Raw genomic sequence first — 23,545 nt, 5'->3', positions numbered from 1 at the left:
TTGTAATTCTTTCCCTTTCAGTCAATACCATGTTGGCGACTACCGAAGGTAATTTCTTACTTTGCAAAAGAATTACTTTGACTTTATGTACTACGAACAAGTAATTTGTTACTTGTATGATGAATACGATCTAGTAGCAAGCATCTAATAAATTTTCTCCGATAAAGAAGGGTCCGATAACCAAAAACCCGTCGACATGTTTTTTGGGGGATACTACATATGGAGATCACATGTGGTTATCGGACCTTTTTTTGCTACACGCACACAGACACACACACGCACACGCATACAGACACACACACGCACACACACAAACATAGAGATGTAAGGTCCGACCATGCAACATCCACGCGGTACATCCTGGATAATACTAATGCTGGCGGCACCGTAAATTCTAAAGCTCATAACTCAGACAATTATCAACAAAAATAGGTCATCAAGTAGTGTTTTGGAAACGTCTCGCTGTCATCTTTAATACTGCGTCATAAAAAATAAAGTGTTCCATTTAAAAAAATCATGTTGGCCTTTACCTCGCCTTGACGCCTCCACTCAAGGTCAAACGGATATGATCATTGAATAGAACTTTCAAAACCCTTTGGTTGGAAACATTTTTCTCAGAAAAGTTTTGTTTTCGAGATATTTGACTGTTTCCAGACTTTTCTAACACCCTGTATAACGCTTCGTAATATAGTTTGCATATAATTTAACTTCTGTATTAAATTGAATATAAAAATAAGGTTCTTAATATAAAAATCTATTAAAACTGAGATATAATGGCAATACGATCCCAGCGCAGTGTTAAGAGCGTATAAAAGTTTATTGTAAAAACAACTCAATGTAACATATAAGAGCGTCAATTAATTGTGTCATTGGCTATTGAGAGCCTATGTGTCGAATGTAATTAAATTATCCGATATTCAGTCAGTGCAATGAGCTCCAAATATTCTCTTACGTGCATTAATAGAAATGCATCGTATCATCATGCATGTAAATTGTTGGGATTTTTTAACAATTGACCCTGGCGTCTCCCGACTGCTCTTGTAAAATATGCAATTAGAAATTAGTATAATAAGAAAATATAATTAATCATTAAATCATATAGCGCAAAACATGTGATAAGAATAAATTCAAACAAATAATTCAAAGAACTATTTAATAATTCAATAAACATGTTATTAAAATAAATTCAAATAATAATAATTAATAATTAAAATAAACATGTTATAAACAATAATTAATAATTAAATAAACATTTTATAAGAATAAACATGTTATAAACAATAATTAATAATTAAATAAACATGTTATAAGAATAAATTCAAATTAACAATAAATAAATAATACTTCAAATAAACTTATTTGTGTGATTTCTTATACTTTATATTATACTAAATATGTAATAATAATAATATAATAATACATATTTTTTAAACTTTTCTAAGCAAATTTTTTTATTTAAAATATTTTTTTGTTATATTATTTTTTTCTATCTTTTTTTGTTATATTATTTTTTCTCTATTGTTTTTTTGTTATATTATTTTTTCTCTATTGTTTCTTTATTAATTTAATTTTTTCTATTTTTTTATTTATTAATTAAATGTTGGGCTTTTGTTGGCAGCAGTCGGGAGGATTTTTTTTTTAATGTTTTTGTTAATTTAATTTTTTCTATTTTTTTTATTAATTAAATGTTGGGCTTTTGTTGGCAGCAGTCGGGAGGGATTTTTTTTTTATGTTTCTGTTTGTTATATTATTTTTCTATTGTTTTTTGTTATATTATTTTTTTTATTAATTTAATTTTTTATTATTAAATAATTTTTTTATTATAATTTTTTTTTAATATTATTAATTTGATAATGTTGGTAGCAGTCGGGAGTTTTTTCTTTGTTTAAAAAATTTTTTATTTATCTTTTTTATTATAAATTTTTTTATAATTTTTTAATCTTTTTTTTTATACTTAAATTTCGTTTTTCTTATATTTTTTCTTTTATTTATTTTAATACTTACAAATAAATATTATTTCAAATTTTTTGAAGCTTATTTTTTTTAGATATTTTTTTATAAATTTTTTTTATAATTTTTTTTATTAAAATATTATTAATTTGTATATTATTTATGTTACAAGTTTTTTGTGTTATAATTTTTTTAATCTCTAATTTTTTTTATTATAATTTTTTATTTATTATTCCTCTTCTTTCTTCGTGTTATCTGAAGAAAACTTAATATATATAATATCTCTCTTATAAATATACTGTTATATAATTTTAATCTTATATAATTAAATAACTTTATATAAATAATAATTGTATTATATATATTTACAAATACATAAATTATATAAAATTATATATAAAGAAACAATAAATATAAATATAAATAAATACATATAAATAAAATAAAATCTTGATTTATCTTCTTTCTTCATAAAATTCTTCTTTAATTCCTGATTTATCTTATTTTTTTTCTTGAAATCCTTCTTGTCTGCTTTATTATCCATTGATGTTTATCTTATTATATTATTATCCATTGATGTCCATCTTTCTGTTCTCCATCTTCACAGATAAGGCACAACATTGCTGCCAATAATAAGCACATAAGTGCAGCGCAATCATGCTGCCAATACGTGTAATACAACAAGCTGCTCATTCTTCTTTTCGTCCTCGTATTTCTTCATCCTATATATATATGCACAAGTTTTGATTATTATTACTATATAAAACATATATAAAATATATTACATAAAAATTATTATATACTTATCATGCAACTCCAAGAGAGAGAAAAAGGGAGAGAGAGAGAGAGAGGAAGGGAGAGGGGGAGAGAGAGAGAGAGTCCGAAATAATAATATGTAAACTCAAATACATAAAATTTTACATAATCATAATTATGGCTATGCAGACGTATATAAACTGCATAACCATAATTATAGTTATGCATACAAATTTTATAATAATTATAGTTATGCAAATATATATACAAACTGTGTAGCTATAATTTTAGTTACACATATAAATATATAATAATTATAGTTATGCAGACATATGTAAACTGCAAAGCCATAACAAAGCCATAATTATAACTACACAAACCAATATATAAACTGCAAAGCCATAATTATAGCTACGCAGACAAATATATAAACTGCAAAACCATAATTATAGCTACGCAGACAAATATATAAAATGCAAAACCATAATTATAGCTACGCAGACAAATATATAAAATGCAAAGCCATAATTATAGCTACGCAAACAAATATATAAAATGCAAAACCATAATTATAGCTATGCAGACAAATATATAAAATGCAAAGCCATAATTATAGCTATGCAGACAAATATATAAACTGCAAAACCATAATTATAGCTACGCAGACAAATATATAAAATGCAAAACCATAATTATAGCTACGCAAATAAATATATAAAATGCAAATCCATAATTATAGCTACGCAGACAAATATATAAACTGCAAAACCATAATTATAGCTACGCAGACAAATATATAAAATGCAAAACCATAATTATAGCTATGCAGACAAATATATAAACTGCAAAACCATAATTATAGCTATGCAGACAAATATATAATTATTGTAGCTACACAGATATATAAATAAGTATATTCGTAACTACACAGATATATAAATAATTATATAAATATATTTTATTAAATTATTATTAATAATTATTATTAATAATGCATTAATAATTATATAATAATAATGAAAATTTACTTGTGTCATAACAATATTCATTTCTTGAGATATATCCATTTTCAATAATAATATAAAAAAAGTGAAACAGTAATAAAATAAAAAGTGAAACAGTAATAAAATAAAAAGTGAAACACTAATTATTGACACTTTGACAGGTTGAGGTTATGTATAATGTTTATTCCCACCATTATTACTTCGAGATGTTCTCAGTAAGTTACTAAAGTTCCCTATGCAGATGCTCAGAACAAATCTTATTGGTGAATTATTTTGCTTCTTAAATACAGTCGACAGCCAATGAGAGGACGCGTAGACGAGACCATATTGTTTTTTCACTTTTTATTAATAGACTAAATAACAATAATTGTATGCTTTAAACCTTCCTTAATTAATAAGAAACTTATATGCAGAAGATGATATCAAACTATACTGTAATTGCCCTCAATCAAAACCTCAACCGATCTGAGCTCGGTGAAACGCATACTCCGTCCTAACCTGCGGTTGGCAGCAGTCGGGAGTAATAAAAAATAAAAAAACTATTAAAAAATAAAAAAATAAGAACTAAATATGAAATCAATTAACTAGCTAAGTACTTACTTAGAAGTAATTCAATTTGTGAGGATTTGTAATTTAAAATAATATTTGTCGTAAGATCAATCTTGCATTTATAGAAATATTATAGATTCTCTCGAGAAAATTAAAATGCATTTTATTTTTATTAAAAAATTACACTTTTATGTTCCAAATAAATATTTTGTATTATATATAAAATAGCACTATTATGCAGATTTTGTTACAAATAGTAAATCATAAAACTACCTAATCCTTTTATTACAATAATGTTAATCACATCGATCATTAATTTCAAATTTAAAAATCCACCGTGCCAAATTGATCGATTCGTTTTGAAATTAATCATAAGCTTTACCAGAGGCCCGGAAGGAAAAAGGTTAAAATTAAACATGACATACAAAAACTTGGCGTGCCCGGGTCGCATTATAAGTCATACATTTTTATTAATATATTAATAATGATTTCTGAAAATCTTTTACAAATTTTTATTTCAGATCAGATTCGTCAAGTTTTTGTATGTTATCCTTTATTTTATTTTTAATTTTGTATTTTTTATCTATTGTATGCTCAAAATAATAAATTATATTTTGTTTTATTTTTTATTAATTTATTTTATTTTGCTTAATAAATTGGAAAGTTGAACTAGAATTATGATAAATACCAAATAAAAAAACCGGAGACAATATGTTGAAAAATAATGATATCATCTTAAAGAGAACTGTCAGTATTCTAATTAGTAAATATTTGAATGTTTGCAGAATTAGCTCAGCGCTATCATCTGAATAACTGAATAATTGAAACATAACTAAAGACGAATCTGTTACCGAAGAGAATATGATCTAACGTCGATTTTTTTAATTTCGATGAAACAATGTAAATTAAATTAAAGAAACATCCCAGTGAGCATTATTGAGAGGATGAGCTCTTTAAGAGGACTTTTTAAAGACTTAATTAAATTTTCTTAGAAATGATATCAGTAAGTTATCTTTTTTAAGATATCTTTCAGAAGAGCTCTTTATGATATCTCTTCATAGATATCTCTAAAATCTCTAGCAAGCTTGCTATTTTAGATATTTTACGAACGCCGCACACATGCGCAAGAAATGTACGTGTGAACTAGAGACTCCGTGTCTAGTGTGAACTGCGTGCCACTGCGTGCTTTGGATTTCAGAAAGATAGCATTTCTTCAATATTAACGTTTTTAAGGTAATCTTTTTTTCTTAAATTATAAATATTATTAAATACGTATTTGAGTATAAAATAGATTAATATTTTCATATATATTTTTGTTATGTCTATATCCAATCTAAGAAGTTAGGTTATATCTTCAAAAAGCACATGTTTCAAAATTATAAATTTTTTTTATTCATAGTCTAGGCATTTTAAACCCTGTTTTAACATCAGAATCGGATAGGATTTATCAGGTCATAGTGAGTACCTATAGCCTAAGAGTAATTTATTTTGAAATTTTAAGCGTTTATATTTTTGTGATACATATCGCAAATCATAATGTACATATCAAGGATAAAGTGGTACAATGTGTATTTCAATAAGAAAAATAAAATAATTTTGGCATTTTATTATATTTATTCTATATTGCAATTTCTATATTGCTCTGCTTACCAGAGAAGTTGGGTTTTATATTTGCAAGAAACACGCATATTGCAATCATAAAAATTCTTTTTTATTGTAGTCTATATATATATATATATATACATTTTTATGATTGCAATATGCGTGTTTCTTGCAAATATAAAACCCTTGTCTTAAGCTATAGGTACTCACTATGACCTGCAACGTGCAACGCAACACTAAAGCTACCTAATAAGTATGTTTAAATATCCAGATCAAGACGTACTCATTAGGCTGCAACTACTGTTGCATTGCATTAATTTTTTATTGTGATTTTTAAAAAGTATAATAGTAATAAACATATTATTCAAAACCATATATTCATAAAACAATATATTATATATATATTTATATACACATATATGTAAGATATATAATTAATCTATATAAATTTTTTCAAATTAAAGAAGAGACGAAGAACCAAAAGCAAAGACAGATAAAGGGAGAGAGAGAGAGAGAGAGAGAGAGAGAGAGAAAAGAAGAGAAAAGGAAGAAGAAAGAATTAAATATCAGGTAAGAATAATTAACATTTTGTTTGATATTATGCACGTTAATGTATATAGTGTCATGTGTCATGTTGAAGTTAACTTTTTCTTAATTTTGATGCATATAAATAACATTTATTCAGAAAAATAATTACTTATATATTCAGAAAAATAATTATTTATATATATTAGGTTTGATTTTCGAGTTTGAGTTCTTTATTGGATGCGAAATTGAAATAAAAATTAAACTTTTCAAAAAAGTATAAACAAAAGGTAAAGTAACTATAAAGTAACTTATATTTTATTATTTTCTAATTTTGAATTTTTTATTTTTATTCTTACTATCTTTATATTTTATACATTACATTATTTTTATAAATTAAAAATGTCATTACGCAAAAATTTTAAAAAGTTATCCGTGAGTCAGAAAAATAAAAGGCTTCTTAAAGCTTATAAATTTTTACAAAATATTGAAATAAGTGATGCTAATGAGAATATTTTCTATTTACAGGAAAGTCTGAATTATTAAATAATGATATAAACAATTATGAGGAACATGAAGAAAGTCAAATATTATACTTGGATAGCTTCGATATGGAATCTAACTTGGATGTACAAGTAAAAGAAACAAGTGAGAAAATTATTATTGTTTTCTGTATATAGCAGGCTTATTAAGTATATAACAGATTTTATCAATGTCTTTAAATTATTACAAATTTTTCTCTATTTTTATTTCTTTTATTTTCTACACATTTTTCTTTTATAATTTTGTTAATATTGCAAAATATCTGTTAAATATATTGTATAAAGTTGTTAATGTTTAAAAATAAAATATTACAATTTTTTTCTAATTGTAGAATATGGAAAATATTCTACATTTATTTTAGTATTATTTATTTAGATAAATACTGCAAGTAAAATTATATACAATTTGTAGATTAAAGTTAAATAGCAATTAATAAAATTTTAAATTTTATCTAGATTATAATAAATAAAATGATTATAAATAAAATGTTTGTATTTTATAATATTTATATAATTTTCATTATAATTTTTGTTTCTTTTAATAGATGCACAACCAATCAACTATTCACAATCAATATTTCATCTAACCGATCGACAAAAACCAATTATTATCTACGAAGAGAATGCAGAAAATATAAACAGAGAGGGAAAAAAAGAATTGCATGAATTGTGTTGCAGTAAGTATAGAGATAATTGTTTTATAATTAATATTTTAATAAATATATGATTTAATATTATAGTAAATATGATTTAAAATGTATTTAGTGTTTTTTTTTCAATAAATTTTTGTGTTAGACAACTTTTCTTTATATTTTTTACTTTTGAAAATATATAAATAGATTTATTTTATTATTTCTTTGTGCATATTAGTTGATTCTCTCTCTCTCTCTCTCTCTCTCTCTCTATATATATATATATATATATAATTAGACATTATATAAAATCATATGTTAATATGTTAAAACATATAGGTAAATTCAAGTAACTTAATTTATAAAATTAAAGATCTTTTTGGACAGAAATTGTTTGAATAAGTGAAAATCGAACAATTATCTGTCCGATTTGCCAAAAATCAATTCAATATCTGAATTTCCTGTATGAATTTCCTGTAGAATTATGTCAAAAATTGAACTGATAGAAATATATATATTATAAGATTATTAGTATTTTGTAGGCTTTATATACACTCATGACAAGAATTTGAATACGGGTATAGATAATGAATAACGCGCCGCATAGCGATTAGCGACTGAACTATTTTATAATACTTTGTAATAAGCTGCAGATTTTGTTCGGTTTTTGCTGCCAATTTGCCATCAAATTGCGCACTCTAGATCCTGCTCAGTTTTTGCCGACAATCTGATGTCAGTCATGTCAGCAAGCTTTGCTCGGTTTCTGCCGCCAATTTGCTGTGTAGTTATGTTAGCAAGCTTTGCTTGATTCTTGCCGGCAATCTGCCAGCTTAATCATATATATAATTAATATGCATATGTATTAAATATTATAAATTTTGTTAAATATAGATGGTTGTCGCGATGACATTCAAAAGATTATACGATTGTTAATTACGATCCAACAATTATTATTAGATGAACACCCACATTCTTCACAAAAAAATACTACAAATTTAAACTTACCAATTGGAACACCAGAAGCACTAGAGAAATTTAACAAATTATTAATACAAGACTCCGTATCTTTGTTGCAATATGTAAGTACACTTTATCTAATATGTAAGTACAATTAAATTTAAAAAACAAATGTATATATGTATAATAATAAAATTACATGTTTTTACAGAAAAAATTAATTAAAACTGTAGGAGGGAAAGATGCAGAACAACATGTAAGAAACGCACTGAAACTTACTTTAACTGATAATTTGGCGTACAAACTTTCATGGACAGGACAGAAAAAAACTGTTGAAACGAGATGTATGAAATTTGTTGACGTCATTATCGGTATTTATGTTTTCTTATATTTTATTTTAATATATCAGAATTAATAATATATTAATATTATTTAATTAAAATATGTAATGCTATTTTCTTATTTTGTTATTATGTTTTTATGAAAATAAAAATTGATCATTAATAGCAAGAAAATATATTTATATTGAAAATATATAATAAATGTATAACAAAATTTATAATTTATAATTTTAATAATTTTATTTTAATCACTTTATCATTTAATTTTTGTAACAAAATTTTTTCAGAAGTAATCATCGATATTAGAGAAAAAATTTCTTCGCATTCTGTCCAAAACGTAATAAAAAATTGGCTTCAGCATGCTGGAGATAGGATTAATCAAAACTCCAAGAGACACTCCAGTGAAAAGAAGAAATAGAAGAAGAAAAAAGTTTCAAAAATATTTAAAAAAGATTTTTTCTAAGGCGAAAAAACGTATTCTGTGTGATATTAATTATTATTTTCCTTTATTATTTGATTGAAGGCTGCTCAATTTAATATATTGTTTTTCACAAATATTTATGTAAATGCGTACATTATTGGTTAACGTCAAGCAGCATGTTCGCATACTCAAATTTAGTTTTTCTAATAACGATTTATTTCGTTTACTTTACATTTTTTCATAGATATACTTACATTTTTCTTATAAAGATAAAATTGAATTTTTTTTAGCAATACTAAAGTACATATATGGTATATGTATATGCTTATATTTGTTTTTCTTTCATGCAATATTATAAATTTTTTTCATTTTAAATAGAATAAAGCATTTCATTGTCAATAATAATCTATGTGCAATTATATGGCAAATTTTTTATTTTATTATCAAATTGATTGTATTATAAAAAGTTATTTTTATTATACAAAAATAATTTAGCAAATGTTGTATTTTGCAAAGTTCTAATAAAATGTTATTAAAAAATGTATACTAAGAGTTATATTTTTCTTTAAATAAAAAAATGTAAAGGGCGTTTTTTAATTCATCGATTGATTAATCCCATGATGCACAAATGTAGCAAATCCAGGACTTTGCTGTCCTTGCGCATCATGAGATTGATCAATCGATGAATTAAAAAACTCGTCCAAAAATATGATACTACAAATAGAACGGTTCTTAACGGTGATATTTTTTTGATATTTAAAAGAAGTCAGATTGTGGAATTCTTTTAGATGTCAATTATATGATGTCTTTCTTTCCTCTAAAATCGACGCATTGGAGGACTTATTGATATCATAATATTATCATTTTGATGGTGTTTTCGGAAGTCCGATTCTTAAACTTGAGTACTTTACGAATTTCTTTTGATAACATATTGCTCACTGGGATATACCTTGAAACGATCATCATATATGTTCGGCGTGAAATATTTTCAACAAAGAATTGTTGAACAACATTGAAAGGATGATGATGTTAAAAAAGTGTTGATTTTGACTCTCAAGTATAAAGTGAATAGACTAAACAAATAAAATTGCGGAATGTTATTTTTACAACGCTGTGTGTGATTCTTCATCGTTAAAGTTCGATTCCAAGAGAACATCTCAATTCCTGTTCAATTCTTCGATAGTTTGATGAAGAATTATCAGTATCATCAAATTCTGATATAAATGCAGAAAAATATATACACACACATACGGTACAGAGAGTTTGGAGTCATTAAATATTACAGGAGTGATCGAGCTATGAAGTCTTGATTTCTACTGCAAGGAATGCTAGGCGTACATTTATGTAGTGGATCCTGGGTAGTGCTAAAATAATCTATGATCTTTGCATGCAGAATATGTTCACAATTTTGGTTAGACTCATGGTTTTCCAATTATTAACCGTACATAATTGTATAATGTAATTTTTTACGATATTTAAATCATTCTACCAATGTTCCCATCACTTCACGGATAAATGATTGTTATTGCCTATCATTTGAAGATCCAAACTGTAATTTCTCTAGATCTGTTCACTTGAGGGCCGAAATCGATACTGAGCTCTGTTACACGGTACCCTTAAGGCCGTATTACACTACGGGTTGTGAGCTCGGTTGCGGTTGGTGTTACAGTTGACGATTACAGATTGACCAATCAGAATAAAGCAGTTTGTCAATTGACTGGTCAATCCGCAATTATCAACCGTAACTCCAATCGTAACCGAACCGGCAATCCGTAGTGTAATACGGCCTTTATCGAGTTTAATAACATCCGTAGTTGTAAAAGTGACCAATCACAGCTATTCCTCTAAAGAATGGAATGACTATGCCGTGGCTGTGGCAACGTCTCTAAATTGGCATCATTGGTATGAAGTAAAAATCCCATCCATAGCAGTGACATTGTCGTATTTGTGTAGGGCATTTACACATTTTCCTAGCCCGACAAATACTCGATAAAAAACAATATTTGTGGATTGGAAAAAATGTGCGAGGCACGAGTGGCTGAATTGGGAATTGAACCCGAGTCTTTCGCTTTCCGGGCAATTACTCTTACCACTGAGCTATTCAAGTCGTATTCGCTTCGTATTGTCAGGAACAAATTTCTGTCAATATCATATATGATTCTGGAGATTGAAAATGTCTATGGTTATATTTGAAGAGAGAAAAAGAATTCCTATCGTAGAGATCCTTAAACAGAGATCGGACAATGTGCCATGGGGCGAAACTGGATATGTTTTCGATGGCAGTTTATTTACATTGTTTAATAAATACAAAAATACGATATATATTTTTCGTTCGAAGTTAACGTGAGTAATGAATATTAAAACACGTATTAAAAGAAGGTTATAAACAAATATATTTCATCAGTTTTCCTGTGTTAATATCAACTAATAATATGAATTGATTATTAAATAATATGTTGTTATAATTACTATTATAGGTTATATTATTATTATTATTGTTATATTATTACATTACGTTATTATCATTATTATTACATTATTTTATATTATATATTATGTATTACTATAAATATAATTTATGCCTTTGACGGACAATTATGGCTAGCTATAGACGGTCAGTTAGGTTAACTATAAATCTTTCCCTCTCATTTATATATATATCTTTTTCTCCCACATTTCCGGTTTTACCCCAGGCGACGGAGCCAATTACAGATCATTAACGGTTTGTCCGATCTCTGTTTAAGGATCTCTAATGGGTGCTTTCCATTTAGTAACTCAAGTCGACATAAGTCTAGTAAAATCATCATTTGTGTTTCTTTCAATACCAATGAACAACAAAAATAGAATGATACTCTGTGCCGACTTTAGTCACTAAATGGAAAGCATCCAGTATATCGTATGTCTACCTTTTTTTATCACCCGAGCACACAGTTATGCACAATAACCAATATTGATCGGTTCTTAAGCGGGGAGCACACACTTTTGCATAAGCGCATAATCACAAGCATAAGCAAATTGATTGGTCCATTTCCATATGCATAACGAAATTAACCAATCAATTTCCTTATGATTATGCGCTTATGCAAAAGTATGTGCTCCCCGCTTTAATCAATATTATATTTTTACGGAAAAATCGCTAAGCCATTGACTGCCGAGAGGTTATAGTTCATTCGCTTATCGCTATGCGGCGCGTTATTCATTATCTATACTCATATTCAAGTTTTTGTCATAAGCGTATATAAAACCTGTAAGCCTATAAAGCCTGCAAAAGGCGGCTAATAACATTGTAGCAACTATTTCTATCAGTTTTTATTTTCTGATGCTATCTCCATAAGGAAATTCAGATATTGAACTGATTTTTGGGAAATTAAACATATATAGATGTAACGAATTAAAAATTAAAGTATAAACATACTAAGACCAGTATTCATAATCAGTTCTTATATTTAAGACCGTCTTAAGCACAATCTTAAGATGTTCTAAACTCTAAGATGTCAATCACAGAGTCGTATTAGCATCTTAAGACATTACTTAAGACGGTCTTGAAATAAGAACTGACTATGAATATCGGCCTAAGGGCTCCAAATAAGATAAGAAATGTTTACAACGGACGATAAAAAGCTGGCGCAGGAAACAAGATGCAAATGATTAATTGAATTCAGTTTATTAAAGGATATTTCGGTCTCGTTTAGGTCTAGCTTATAAATAAATCAAATCTAACACGCGTCATAATCTTCCTCTAACTCATAGGGCTCCATGGCACATCCGATGCGAAGAGTCTCACTAACAATTCCAGCCATTATGAAAGCAGTGCACCGGACGGAAGGGCGCAGATACCGACTGATATCCAGATATATAGATGTCCGATTTTCACTTATTCGCAAAGAAAGTGTCCGGATAAGTGAAAATCGTTCATTATTATTAGGATACAAAATAAAAGTTAGCCTCCATATAAATTTGTTAAAAAACATTAGAAAATGAAATGTCTATTAAACACGTCTAAAAGAAGCCACAACAACGTCTATCTAGATACGAAAGTCGACCTGCCTTAGGACCAATTTCACCAAGTCCGGTTAGATGAACCGACAGTTAAAATTAGCAGGGTGGCCAACAGAAAATAAAAGTGAAGAAAAACCAAGCATTCATATCATTCCAGTTGGAACCCTGCTAATTTTAACCGTCGATTCATCTAACTGGATTTGGTGAAATTGGCCCTTAGACGTATCGAACCCATACAGCACCGCAAGATTGCAACAACATTGCAGCAACATTTTTCTACAAGATTGCAACATTGCAGAAACATCACGAAATGTTGCTGCAACGTTGTTATGATATTGCAGCAACAGTAAAATGTCCGCCTACAGAAATATTTCAATATAATATTGCAGCAACATAGCAATATAATATATATATATGCAATGCTTTATGTATATTTATCGACATAATATCTTTAACATATGAAAAAAATAATAAAAAATTAGGCATATAAGAATCAGGATTTAGTGTGTATATAGATTTTCTGTATTATAATAATAACGAAATTATAAATTGTAAATTTTTCGGTACACATTCGACTTCCTTCAGTGACAAAGAATATCTAAGAGAAATAAGAAAAAACTCAATTTGCAATTTTGTATATTCACAATCTCTGTATCCGAAATATTCAGATATGCAAAAAGATTGTAGTGGATTTACGCATACAAGTTTTTTCACATCTCTCTTGTCTTCATATAATCTCAAAATTTATTTATTAAAATCTGAAGTATCTTTTGCATGTTAAAAAATTATTATCAAATTTTTGATTTTATATAAGAATGGAAACTATTAAAAGAATTCTTAGTTCAACGTCTGAGTCCCCTGTGTTGGGGTTATATCATACAATTTAAGTTAATAAAAATAGTTATTATATCTTTAATCTTATTAGTCGCTCTTTGTAAATTTTATATAATCATCGTGACTAAAAATTAAATGCGGAATAGATAGCACAATATGCGCCGCATAGCGGTAAACGAATGAACTAGCGATTATCGAATACTTTCTTTGGAATATTTTTGGAATGTTGCTGTAACATTACTAAAGTTATATTGTAAAATAATATCTTTGTAATATTTCTGCAACATTAAACTACAATATACAATATTGCAATATTGCAGCAATGTTGTTGCAAGCTTTAGTGCTGTATGGGGAATAGACGTCTACTAAATATTTATTTGATTTCACGTTTCTCTCTGGGAATAGTTAAAATATGAAATAAATGAGCAATGAAAAATATAAATAAGAAGTTGCCAGATTATATCTTATGTGCATGCTACAAAATGTTTAAAAAAATCAGGTACGAGATTAATGTAACTTTTTTTGATTAATTTTTCTTAGCTAATAATAATATAATAATTTAGTTTTATTTTGAATTTTTATTTTCTTCTAAAAGTATAGATTTATTGTAAAATATTTTACATTTTTATTTTATGTATATATTATATTTATTATAAAGATTAAATCAATATTTATATATACAGAGTGTCCCATTTTAATCTATCATCCATTTTATCTTCGCAGAATAAGATCGAATCAAAAATATGTTTAGAAAATAGTTATTTGATGTTGAGGGAACTATCTGATGGTGATTTTCATTTGACTTTGAAGATCAGAGGGTTATTTCAAGGCCATCTTAATTTTTTTTAAGAACGATCCTAATTTGTTTACACATAAATCGATTACTCGCAATATTCAGCGTAAAAAGTTATAAGGCCAAAAATTGTACAAGTAATATGATCAAAAATTTAATAGTTTACGAGATATTTTACTTTAAATGTGACATATATTTTTACATAAACTATATCTCATAAAATATTTACTTTTCGATTACCTTACTTCAATATCTTTATGTACAAAATAATGAGAGGAATCAATTGATGTAAAAAAATATATAATTTTTTAAATAAAAAATATGTAGCTGCTTGTTGCAAAGGACGACACATGATTTATATAAAAAAAAAACGTTTTCGGTCAATTTGCTTGAATTTGTGATATGTTATAGCTCTTGTGTCTCTGATCAAAAATGTCAAGTTATAGAAACTTTCTATGTCCAGTTTCTGAATTATATAGATATACAAGAGGTATTGCATTCCTTTAATATTTTGAAAAATACGCATTTTAGAAAAAAAATGTTTCATATAAAAGTTATAAAATTTTATATGACTCATGACATAGCAATATTATTATGATCTTGAATAACGTTGTTGTCAAGGTTACGTAAAAATCAATTTGAAATTTTTTAATGGACATCCCCACTTTTGATTGCATATTCTTAATTTATTTTTTCAGAAAGCTTTTCAAAACACTATAACAATAAAGTTCCGTTCCATTAAGTATTTTCCAAATTATCAGGCTTAAAAGGTACAGTACCGCCAGCATTAGTATTACTCGAAAGTGATTTTCAAGCTTAACAATGCTATTTAAAGTCACACTAACATTGCTACTTAATATGCCACTTAAAATCCTACAACTTTCATTTAAAACGTTTTTCTTAAAAATGCTATATTTCTGAAATTTGAGAAAATGCCAACCCTGGAGTAAAAAGCAAGAGAAAAGAGAATCCGCATCTACACACGAGCGCGCGTGCGAAATGGCACGAGATGCGCAGAGTTGAAGCGACCCTATCCGCGCGCAGCGCGGTTAGCCCGCAGTTGGCCGGCCTGAGAGGATATCTGGCAGTTTATCGAAGATGGCGGACTCGATTGGTATGCGAGGGGCACTAACGGAAAAGCGGCGAGTACGCGAAAAATCAACAATTTTATGTTAAAGTGACATTGTCAGCGTTAGCCGTGTTCGACGTGCATATCATAAGACAAGAGGAGATTTCCCAATCGGCTGAGGTAAGCGTGACATTGTATTTCGCGGGATGCAAAACGGATGCGGAAAGCCGCTGTCTCGCGCGGCCGCCGCTGCCTAGACTGGCCGCGCCTACTCTCATCGACTACTTCTCTCCCCCTATCACGCCTCTTACGTTATCCACGCGGTCTTGAGCATATCTTTTACTGTCGAATATCACCATTTTCGACTCTCGGATTCATCGACACGCGTGCAAATGCCGATCCTTTCTCGCGTTGTGCGAGCTCTCGGAGAGAAAACTCGGAGCGTTTGGATGGGGTGGTCTCCTTTAAAGATCGACCGAGGTTGTGCGACAGGCTCTCCTCACCTATACGAGAATATCACTAAGCGATTGACAATTGGGAATTTGTTACGATCGCTTATCCATTCATGTTCACGATGGAATAGTACGGACTATATAATGAGTTTCCGAGCCTAAATCGGGTGGAGCATCCTCCCAAATTATGCCGAAAATTCGCCTCACCCTATCTCGGCTACATCAGTCTCTCTTTCCGTTATCTCTCGTTTCACGTAACAGACAAAACAGAAATATCGTTTCGATTCGACACTATCTGGATACAGTACGAATAGATACACTTTCTTCGTTTTTCTCACTCTCCTTACGTTTTAATATTGTCACCAATTCATATACACGCGCGCGCGCGCACACACACACGCACACGCATGCACGCACGCACACACACGCACAGATCATTCATTCGATCTTCTTAAATATGATATGCGTTTTAACTAAGTAATATTTAATTGTTGAAAAAATATATCGATCCGCGCATTCTTTTTTTCAAAACCGCGTAATATATATTATAATTACAGAGATGATAAAAGTTATAGCCGCGTCAGGCACACTTCGCGAAACGTTTATTCTTTCAAGTTATAACCCCGTTATACTTATAGTTGCTTGCAATTTTGCGGTTAAGCATACGGATCTTTTTATCTTGAGCCAGTAAGTCTGCGGAGAAACCTGATCGATACATACTGCGTTACTTCCATATTACTTCCACGCCGAAATCTCGAGATTCGATTTGCATTTAAGATAAATTTTTACCTTAATGTTTGCGTGTATTCGAATTTTTCCGAATCCCGAATCGCGTTTACGCCAAACTGGTTGATATAGGACGTCTTAGAAGATGAAATTTCTCGAGATGATGTTATGGCCAATATAATTTAATCGACACTAACGTGAAAATTGAACAATTTTCACGTGATTTTCGACTCATCCAAGCATGCACATCGTCGTTATGACATTTCGCATCAATTCGCACTATTTTTTTTCTATCTATTATATTATTAATCTAAACTGTGGAATATAAATTTGATACTCTATAGATCTTGAAATAGTTTTGTATTATAAATAATCTTATGGCTTCTTTCAGAACGAACGACGAAAAACAAAATCTATTGGAAATTGGAATTTTTTTTTCTAGATAAAATTTTTAATCCACTTTCATGTAATCTGCTTTACATAAAAAACACGAATGAAATAAAGTAAACTCTATGACAGATGATAATTTTTTTAAATTGATGTGCAATTTTTTATGAATTTTTTTCTAGAAAAAATAAAACTCCAATTTCCAATGGATTTTGTTTTTTCGTTTGTTGAATAAAATTATTTTAATTAATTTATTTTATTTATTATAATTTTATTATTTAATTTATTATAAAGTTTTACTTTTTCAGTGTCTATAATGTCAAAATTATATTCCGCATTTTAGATTAAGAAACCACTAAATTATTAGAAATGCAGCATACTTTTAATAATTTATTAAATCTCATGCACAATCAAATACGAAAAAGCGTATTAAGAGGTTTATTCGAGGTTTAATTTATTATAGATAATCCGACAATTCTAAATATGCCCAATTAATGACGCGTAATTTATTAATAATTATAACATATTATTACATTGTGTTACTACCCATATAATTGAAAACTTACATAAGTTTATTTTGCAACTTTTTACATCATAATGAAATTATATTATCCTGAAATTTTTTGCAAGTTACTTAGAGTCATGTCCTGGACAACATATGTCAAGGTCATTGAGGTTGGCGCTAATATGCATATTTACCATCTTTTTATACATGTTTCTTTAGCGAAACAGAAGATGACTGAATGTCTTTTGGTTAAACAAAAAATTTGTTTACTTACCACTATGTGACGCACTATGCATTATTTATTTCGCAAAAAAAGTTTCCACAAATACTCTTTCGATATTCACCGATTTTTTAAATAACCGATAGATGATTTTGATTACAATGGATTAATTTTGTTTACACTATCAATAATTAGCGAGATATCAAATGTGGTGTAGTATTCAGATACGTCTGACTTTATTATTTCTCTATGTTTTTTGCTTAACTTTACTATTTAAATTTTAGTCATGATAATTATATAAAACTTGACGGCTAATAAGATTGTAACTGTTTTTATCAGTTTAATTTCTGATACAATACTCATACAGAAGATTCAGATATTGAACTGATTTTTGAAAAATTGGGCAGATAAATTTCCGATTTTTAATTAATCGGACACAGAAATTGCTCGAATAAGCGAAAATTGTTCGTTTCAATTTCCATATAAATAGAGATCTTTAGTTTCATAAATTAAATTTTTTAAAATTTATTATATGTATATACATACATACATATATACAGGGTGTCCCATTTTAAAAGTTCCACTCTCATAACTTTTCAGGATCAACGTTTGAAGGAAAACGACTCGAATAAAAGTTGTAGGGAACAAAGAAGGCTATCTAATAGTGATCTTGGATTTGACATTAAAGATCATTTTCAAGGTCATTTGAAGGTCAACTTCCGATTTTTGAATAGAACCCCCTATTTTTCGTTACATATTCTTATAGCTTACCTCGAGAGCTTTCCAAAACACTATAATAAAGTATTTTTCTATTAAGTACCTTTTGAGTTATTTTATATTTTAATCTGACATATTTTTATATAAAAAATCAAATATCTTGTAAAATATTTAGTTTTCGATAATCTTACCACAATACTTTTATGTACAGAATAATGAGACAAATCAATTAGTGCAAAAAAAACAAATAATTGTTTTAAAAAATACATTGTAAATAATTTTCTTAAAAACAATTATTTTTTATACTAATTGATTTATAAGATAAACTTATGTAAGTTTTCAATTATATGGATAGTAGCACAATGTAATAGTATGTTGTAATTATTAATAAATTACGCGTCATTAATTGGGTATACTTAGAATTGTCGGATGATTATCTATATATCTATAATAAATTAAACCTCTTAATAAACCTCTTAGAACTATATGAAACTTGCAAAGCGCAGTTTTTAAGATTGTAATTATTTCTATTAGTTTAATTTCTGATATAATTCCTATATAGAGAATTCAGATATTTAACTGATTTTTGAAAAATCGGGAAGATAAATATTCGATTTTCACTTATTCAAACAGAGATTGTCTGAAAATCGTTCGTTTTAATTTCCATTAATTAAAAAAATTCCACAAATAAAATATTTAATTTCATAAATTAAATTTTTTTAATTTAATTATATGTACATACATATATGGTATATGTTGATCCAAATATTTTTGTTCATATATATTGTAGAATATAATTGTAATATATGTATAAATACAATATAATCACATTTATGAATAGGAAATTATAGCTTACCGATAATACTTATGCAATATTATTTATAATACTTAATTTTGTTACACTTATGTAATGTTAATATTGCATATTGCAGTTTAATGTTGCAAAAATATTGCAAAGACATTATTTTACAATATAACTTCAGCAATGGTACAGCAACATTACGAAAATATTCCAAAAACAGTATTCAATAATCGCTAGTTCATTTGTTTACCGCTATGCGGCGCATGTTGCGTTATCTATTCCGCATTTAATTTTTAGTCACGGTGATTATATAAAGTTTACAAAGAGCGGCTAATAAGATTAAAGATATAATAACTATTTTTATTAGTTTAAGTTGTATGATATGACCCCAACACGGGGGATTCAGACATTGGACTAAGAATTCTTTTAATAGTTTCCATTCTTATATAAAATCAAAAATTTAATAATAATTTTCTAATATGCAAGATATTGCAGATTTTAATAAATAAATTTTGAGATTATATAAAGACGAGAGAGATGTGAAAAAACTTATTGTATGCGTAAATCCACCACAATCTTTTTGCATCCGGATATCTGAATATACATTTTATAATTTCGTTATTATTATAATACAGAAAATCTATATACACACTAGATGCTGACTCTTATATTCCTAATTTCTTATTATTTTTTTTACATGTTAAGAATATTATGTCGATAAATATACATAAAGCATTATTGCATATATATTATATTGCTATGTTGCTGCAATATTATATTGCAATATTTCTGTAGGCGGACATTTTACTGTTGCTGTAATATCATAACAACGTTGCAGCAACATTTCGCAATGTTTCTGCAATGTTGCAATCTTGCAGAAAAATGTTGTTGCAATCTTGCGGTGCTGTATGGGTATATAGCAACATATCATAAACAGAGATAACAAATTTTGGTAAATATGCATAAAAGCTTATACCTCACCGATTTTATTGCCACTTTGATATGTTGTATGGGAGGTTCTTCTGAATAAATCGCCGCAAGAAAAAAGTGGGGGAAAATATTTGTTTAGAAGATATGACAAATTAAAGTTTTAATGCTTTTTCTCGGGTCTTATAAAGTAATATCAGGAAAAGTAAAATTTGTGTACGTTGTATTTGTTGTAGGGTAGATATGGAAAAAGTATTTGTTTACATCCTACGGGATAGGTACACGATCATAGATATTTTGTCAATAATCGGTTTCACTTATGTCTCGCAGTTCGTTAACAGTTTTCAATATGCGACTACATACATTTTTGAGTCATATATTCAATTTTACTTTTGAAACTGAAAATGGGTTTGGGTTAGGTTCAATCTTCCGGAAGTGGAGCCGCTCCGTAGGGCGAGGGGGGGGGGGGAGGTGGAACGCACAGCGTCCACACATATACTTTACAACGCGAAGCGAGGTCTACCCCACAATTGTTGTGTGGATGAGAAAGTATATGCGTGGATGCAGTGGGTTCCGCCCTCCCTATTGGGGTGCTCCACTTCCGGAAGATATAATCTAACCCGCAAACCTATTTCTGATTTAAAACTGAAATTTGGTCTTGATTACGTTATATAACCCATTTATGACCCTGTATCTATCTCGTAAATGTAAACAAAAACATTTCTTACGTCTTCTGCAAGAAATAAAATGTACACAAATATCACTGTTTCTAATTTTATTTTATAATACTTCAAAGAAAGCATTAAAATTGTAAAATATCAATTTATTATATCTTCTAAACGAATGCTTTCCCCCATTTTTTTCTTACGAGGAGTTACTCAGAAGAACCTCCCTTACAACATATTTAAATAGAGATAAAATCGGCGAGATGTAACCTTTTATGCATATTTATCAAGATTTTAATTATAATCGACAATTATATCTTGCCTGCTGAGATGCAGTGATCGATAGCAACATATATTAAATATTTGAAAAAACTATTGAATTTTTATGCTTAATTTATTCGATTGCTTGCGCTGCAAAGAGAATTGAAAAATATTATATAAATATAGTGCGCAATATTGCCTCTGTCGATAAGCTCTATATATTTTTATAAATTGATAATTTATCATATTAGAAGGATTAATATCGTCTAACAAGAAAAAATATCTGTCAAAACAAAATTTTACTTTATAATATTTCTTTTTTAAAGTTTTTTTCTGGAATATCTATTATTCTCATAGCAATAGTCACATTATTTCCAAAATTAAAAAAATATGTACAGAGTGTCCCAAAACTATCGGATGTTTTTTAAATAATCGATTCTCTAAGCAATTTGAATTTTTCCTCAGAAAAAAATGTCGAGAAAGGTTATCATTTGTTGCAAGTTTCCAATTTTTGCCATCATGTATTTTTGTAATTAAAGCTTAAATTAAAATTTTATTAAAGTAAACTTTAATAAAATTAATTGAAGAACATAATTTTGTTGATAAAAGTTTACAAAAACTTATACAACATAAATCATTTTTTTTTTTTTTTTTTTATATAAATTGTAAAGAGTATATTCTTAAATAATACACGCTTTGAATTTTGTGGCAATGTCTTATGATTTCTGAGAGAAATATGCGACTTTGAAATATCATAATTTTCATATTTATTTGTATCATCTTTATAATTCTAATTTTAAATGGAAATTACGTTTGTGTTATGTTAGATTTTTTTCAGGGAGATTATGCAGGGGGAGGAACTTCATCTCTCTCCCGTCCATGTGTTTACTTTACACTAAAATAAAATAATGATTAGAAATATGTAAACTGTACTTATTTCAAAATTCATAGCGAAATTAGATAATTACGAAGCAAATATAAAAAATGTAAACATACTTTATCTAGATATTGAATTCAATATATATTTTTGTAATCTGACTTTACAATTACATGTGATTCGTGAGATACTTGTACACAATTAGTATTGTGAATAAAAATTAATTTATTGATTATTTATTTCATATACATACAACATCGTGTTATACATGATTTATTGTAAAGTAAACGTTAATAAAAATGAGGGTTACTATCGTTTTTATCATGTCCGAAAGATCCAACATCTATTTTTCGATATTTACAATTTTAATTCTAGATTAACAAGTTGTCTTTGTAAATGACACATAAAAGAACATTCGGCGTTTTTTATGTAAATTTACGTGCGTCTTTAGCGTGATTTTACGTAAAATACCAAATGACCGAGACAGGATCAAGTTGTCTAAAAAAATAACTAAAGATGATACATTGCTTTTGTAAAGATGTCTTTTAGTGAAAACGTATAGTCGATGAAGATATGATTAATAGACAATATATGTCCGACAAAAAATCATTTTGTAGCATTAACCTATGAAATATCTAAAAGATATCTAATTTTAAACATCTTTGAATTGTTCTAATTATATGTATTGTACAGTTAAAAACTAATAAATGCGGTTATATTAACATTACATAAGTATAACAAAATTAAGTATTATAAATAATATTGCATAAGTATTATCGGTAAGCTATAATTTTCTATTCATAAATGTGATTATATTGTATTTATACATATATTACAATTATATTCTACAATATATATGAACAAAAATATTTGGATCAACATATACCATATATGTACATATAATTAAATTTAAAAAATTTAATTCATGAAATTAAATATTTTATTTGTGGAATTTTTTTAATTAATGGAAATTAAAACGAACGATTTTCAGACAATCTCTGTTTGAATAAGTGAAAATCGAATATTTATCTG

The 23,545-nt window shown here is 27.7% G+C and overlaps 2 protein-coding genes across 8 annotated transcripts in view; both read left to right on the top strand.

Annotated features, from left to right (window-relative positions):
• Positions 1 to 5,383: 5,383 nt before the first annotated feature.
• LOC138933956 (uncharacterized) lies at positions 5,384 to 9,823 on the top strand. Of its 4 annotated transcripts, none has more exons than XM_070297255.1 (8): positions 5,384 to 5,492; positions 6,326 to 6,431; positions 6,596 to 6,676; positions 6,915 to 7,034; positions 7,474 to 7,605; positions 8,452 to 8,639; positions 8,729 to 8,888; positions 9,146 to 9,823. In XM_070297255.1, exons 4-8 carry the CDS (start codon positions 6,998 to 7,000, stop codon positions 9,274 to 9,276), a joined length of 648 nt encoding a protein of 215 aa, XP_070153356.1. In that variant the 5' UTR covers positions 5,384 to 5,492; positions 6,326 to 6,431; positions 6,596 to 6,676; positions 6,915 to 6,997; the 3' UTR covers positions 9,277 to 9,823. The 4 variants fall into 4 exon arrangements, with proteins under 4 accessions (XP_070153356.1, XP_070153358.1, XP_070153355.1 ...); XM_070297256.1 differs by lacking the exons at positions 5,384 to 5,492; positions 6,596 to 6,676 and adding exons at positions 5,655 to 5,716; positions 6,064 to 6,114; XM_070297257.1 differs by lacking the exon at positions 6,596 to 6,676 and having other exon boundaries at positions 9,149 to 9,823.
• A 6,163-nt stretch (positions 9,824 to 15,986) lies between these two features.
• Positions 15,987 to 23,545, top strand: part of Far1 (fatty acyl-CoA reductase 1) — a 45,364-nt gene continuing 37,805 nt past the window's right edge. For all 4 annotated transcript variants that reach the window (XM_070297207.1, XM_070297206.1, XM_070297205.1 and 1 more), the window contains exon 1: positions 15,987 to 16,154. The gene's annotated coding sequence lies outside the window, so the exon portion shown is untranslated. The remainder of the gene's footprint in view (positions 16,155 to 23,545) is intronic.

The sequence above is a fragment of the Polyergus mexicanus genome, unplaced genomic scaffold (genome assembly GCF_030449975.1).
Source record: "Polyergus mexicanus isolate NDT 795.1 unplaced genomic scaffold, iyPolMexi1.0 SCAF_6, whole genome shotgun sequence".
Classification (NCBI taxonomy): Eukaryota; Metazoa; Arthropoda; class Insecta; order Hymenoptera; family Formicidae; genus Polyergus; species Polyergus mexicanus.
The sequence above is the reverse complement of the archived record's forward strand: the minus strand, read 5'-3'. Positions and strand labels throughout refer to the sequence as shown.

What these genes read in the sequence shown, in the direction of transcription:
- LOC138933956 (XM_070297254.1), top strand. Translation starts at nt 6,998, where the DNA reads ATGGAATCTAACTTGGATGTACAAGTAAAAGAAACAA. An exon ending in ATTGCATGAATTGTGTTGCA is followed by an intron (nt 7,606 to 8,451) that starts GTAAGTATAGAG and finishes TGTTAAATATAG; the next exon opens with ATGGTTGTCGCGATGACATT. An exon ending in CCGTATCTTTGTTGCAATAT is followed by an intron (nt 8,640 to 8,728) that starts GTAAGTACACTT and finishes ATGTTTTTACAG; the next exon opens with AAAAAATTAATTAAAACTGT.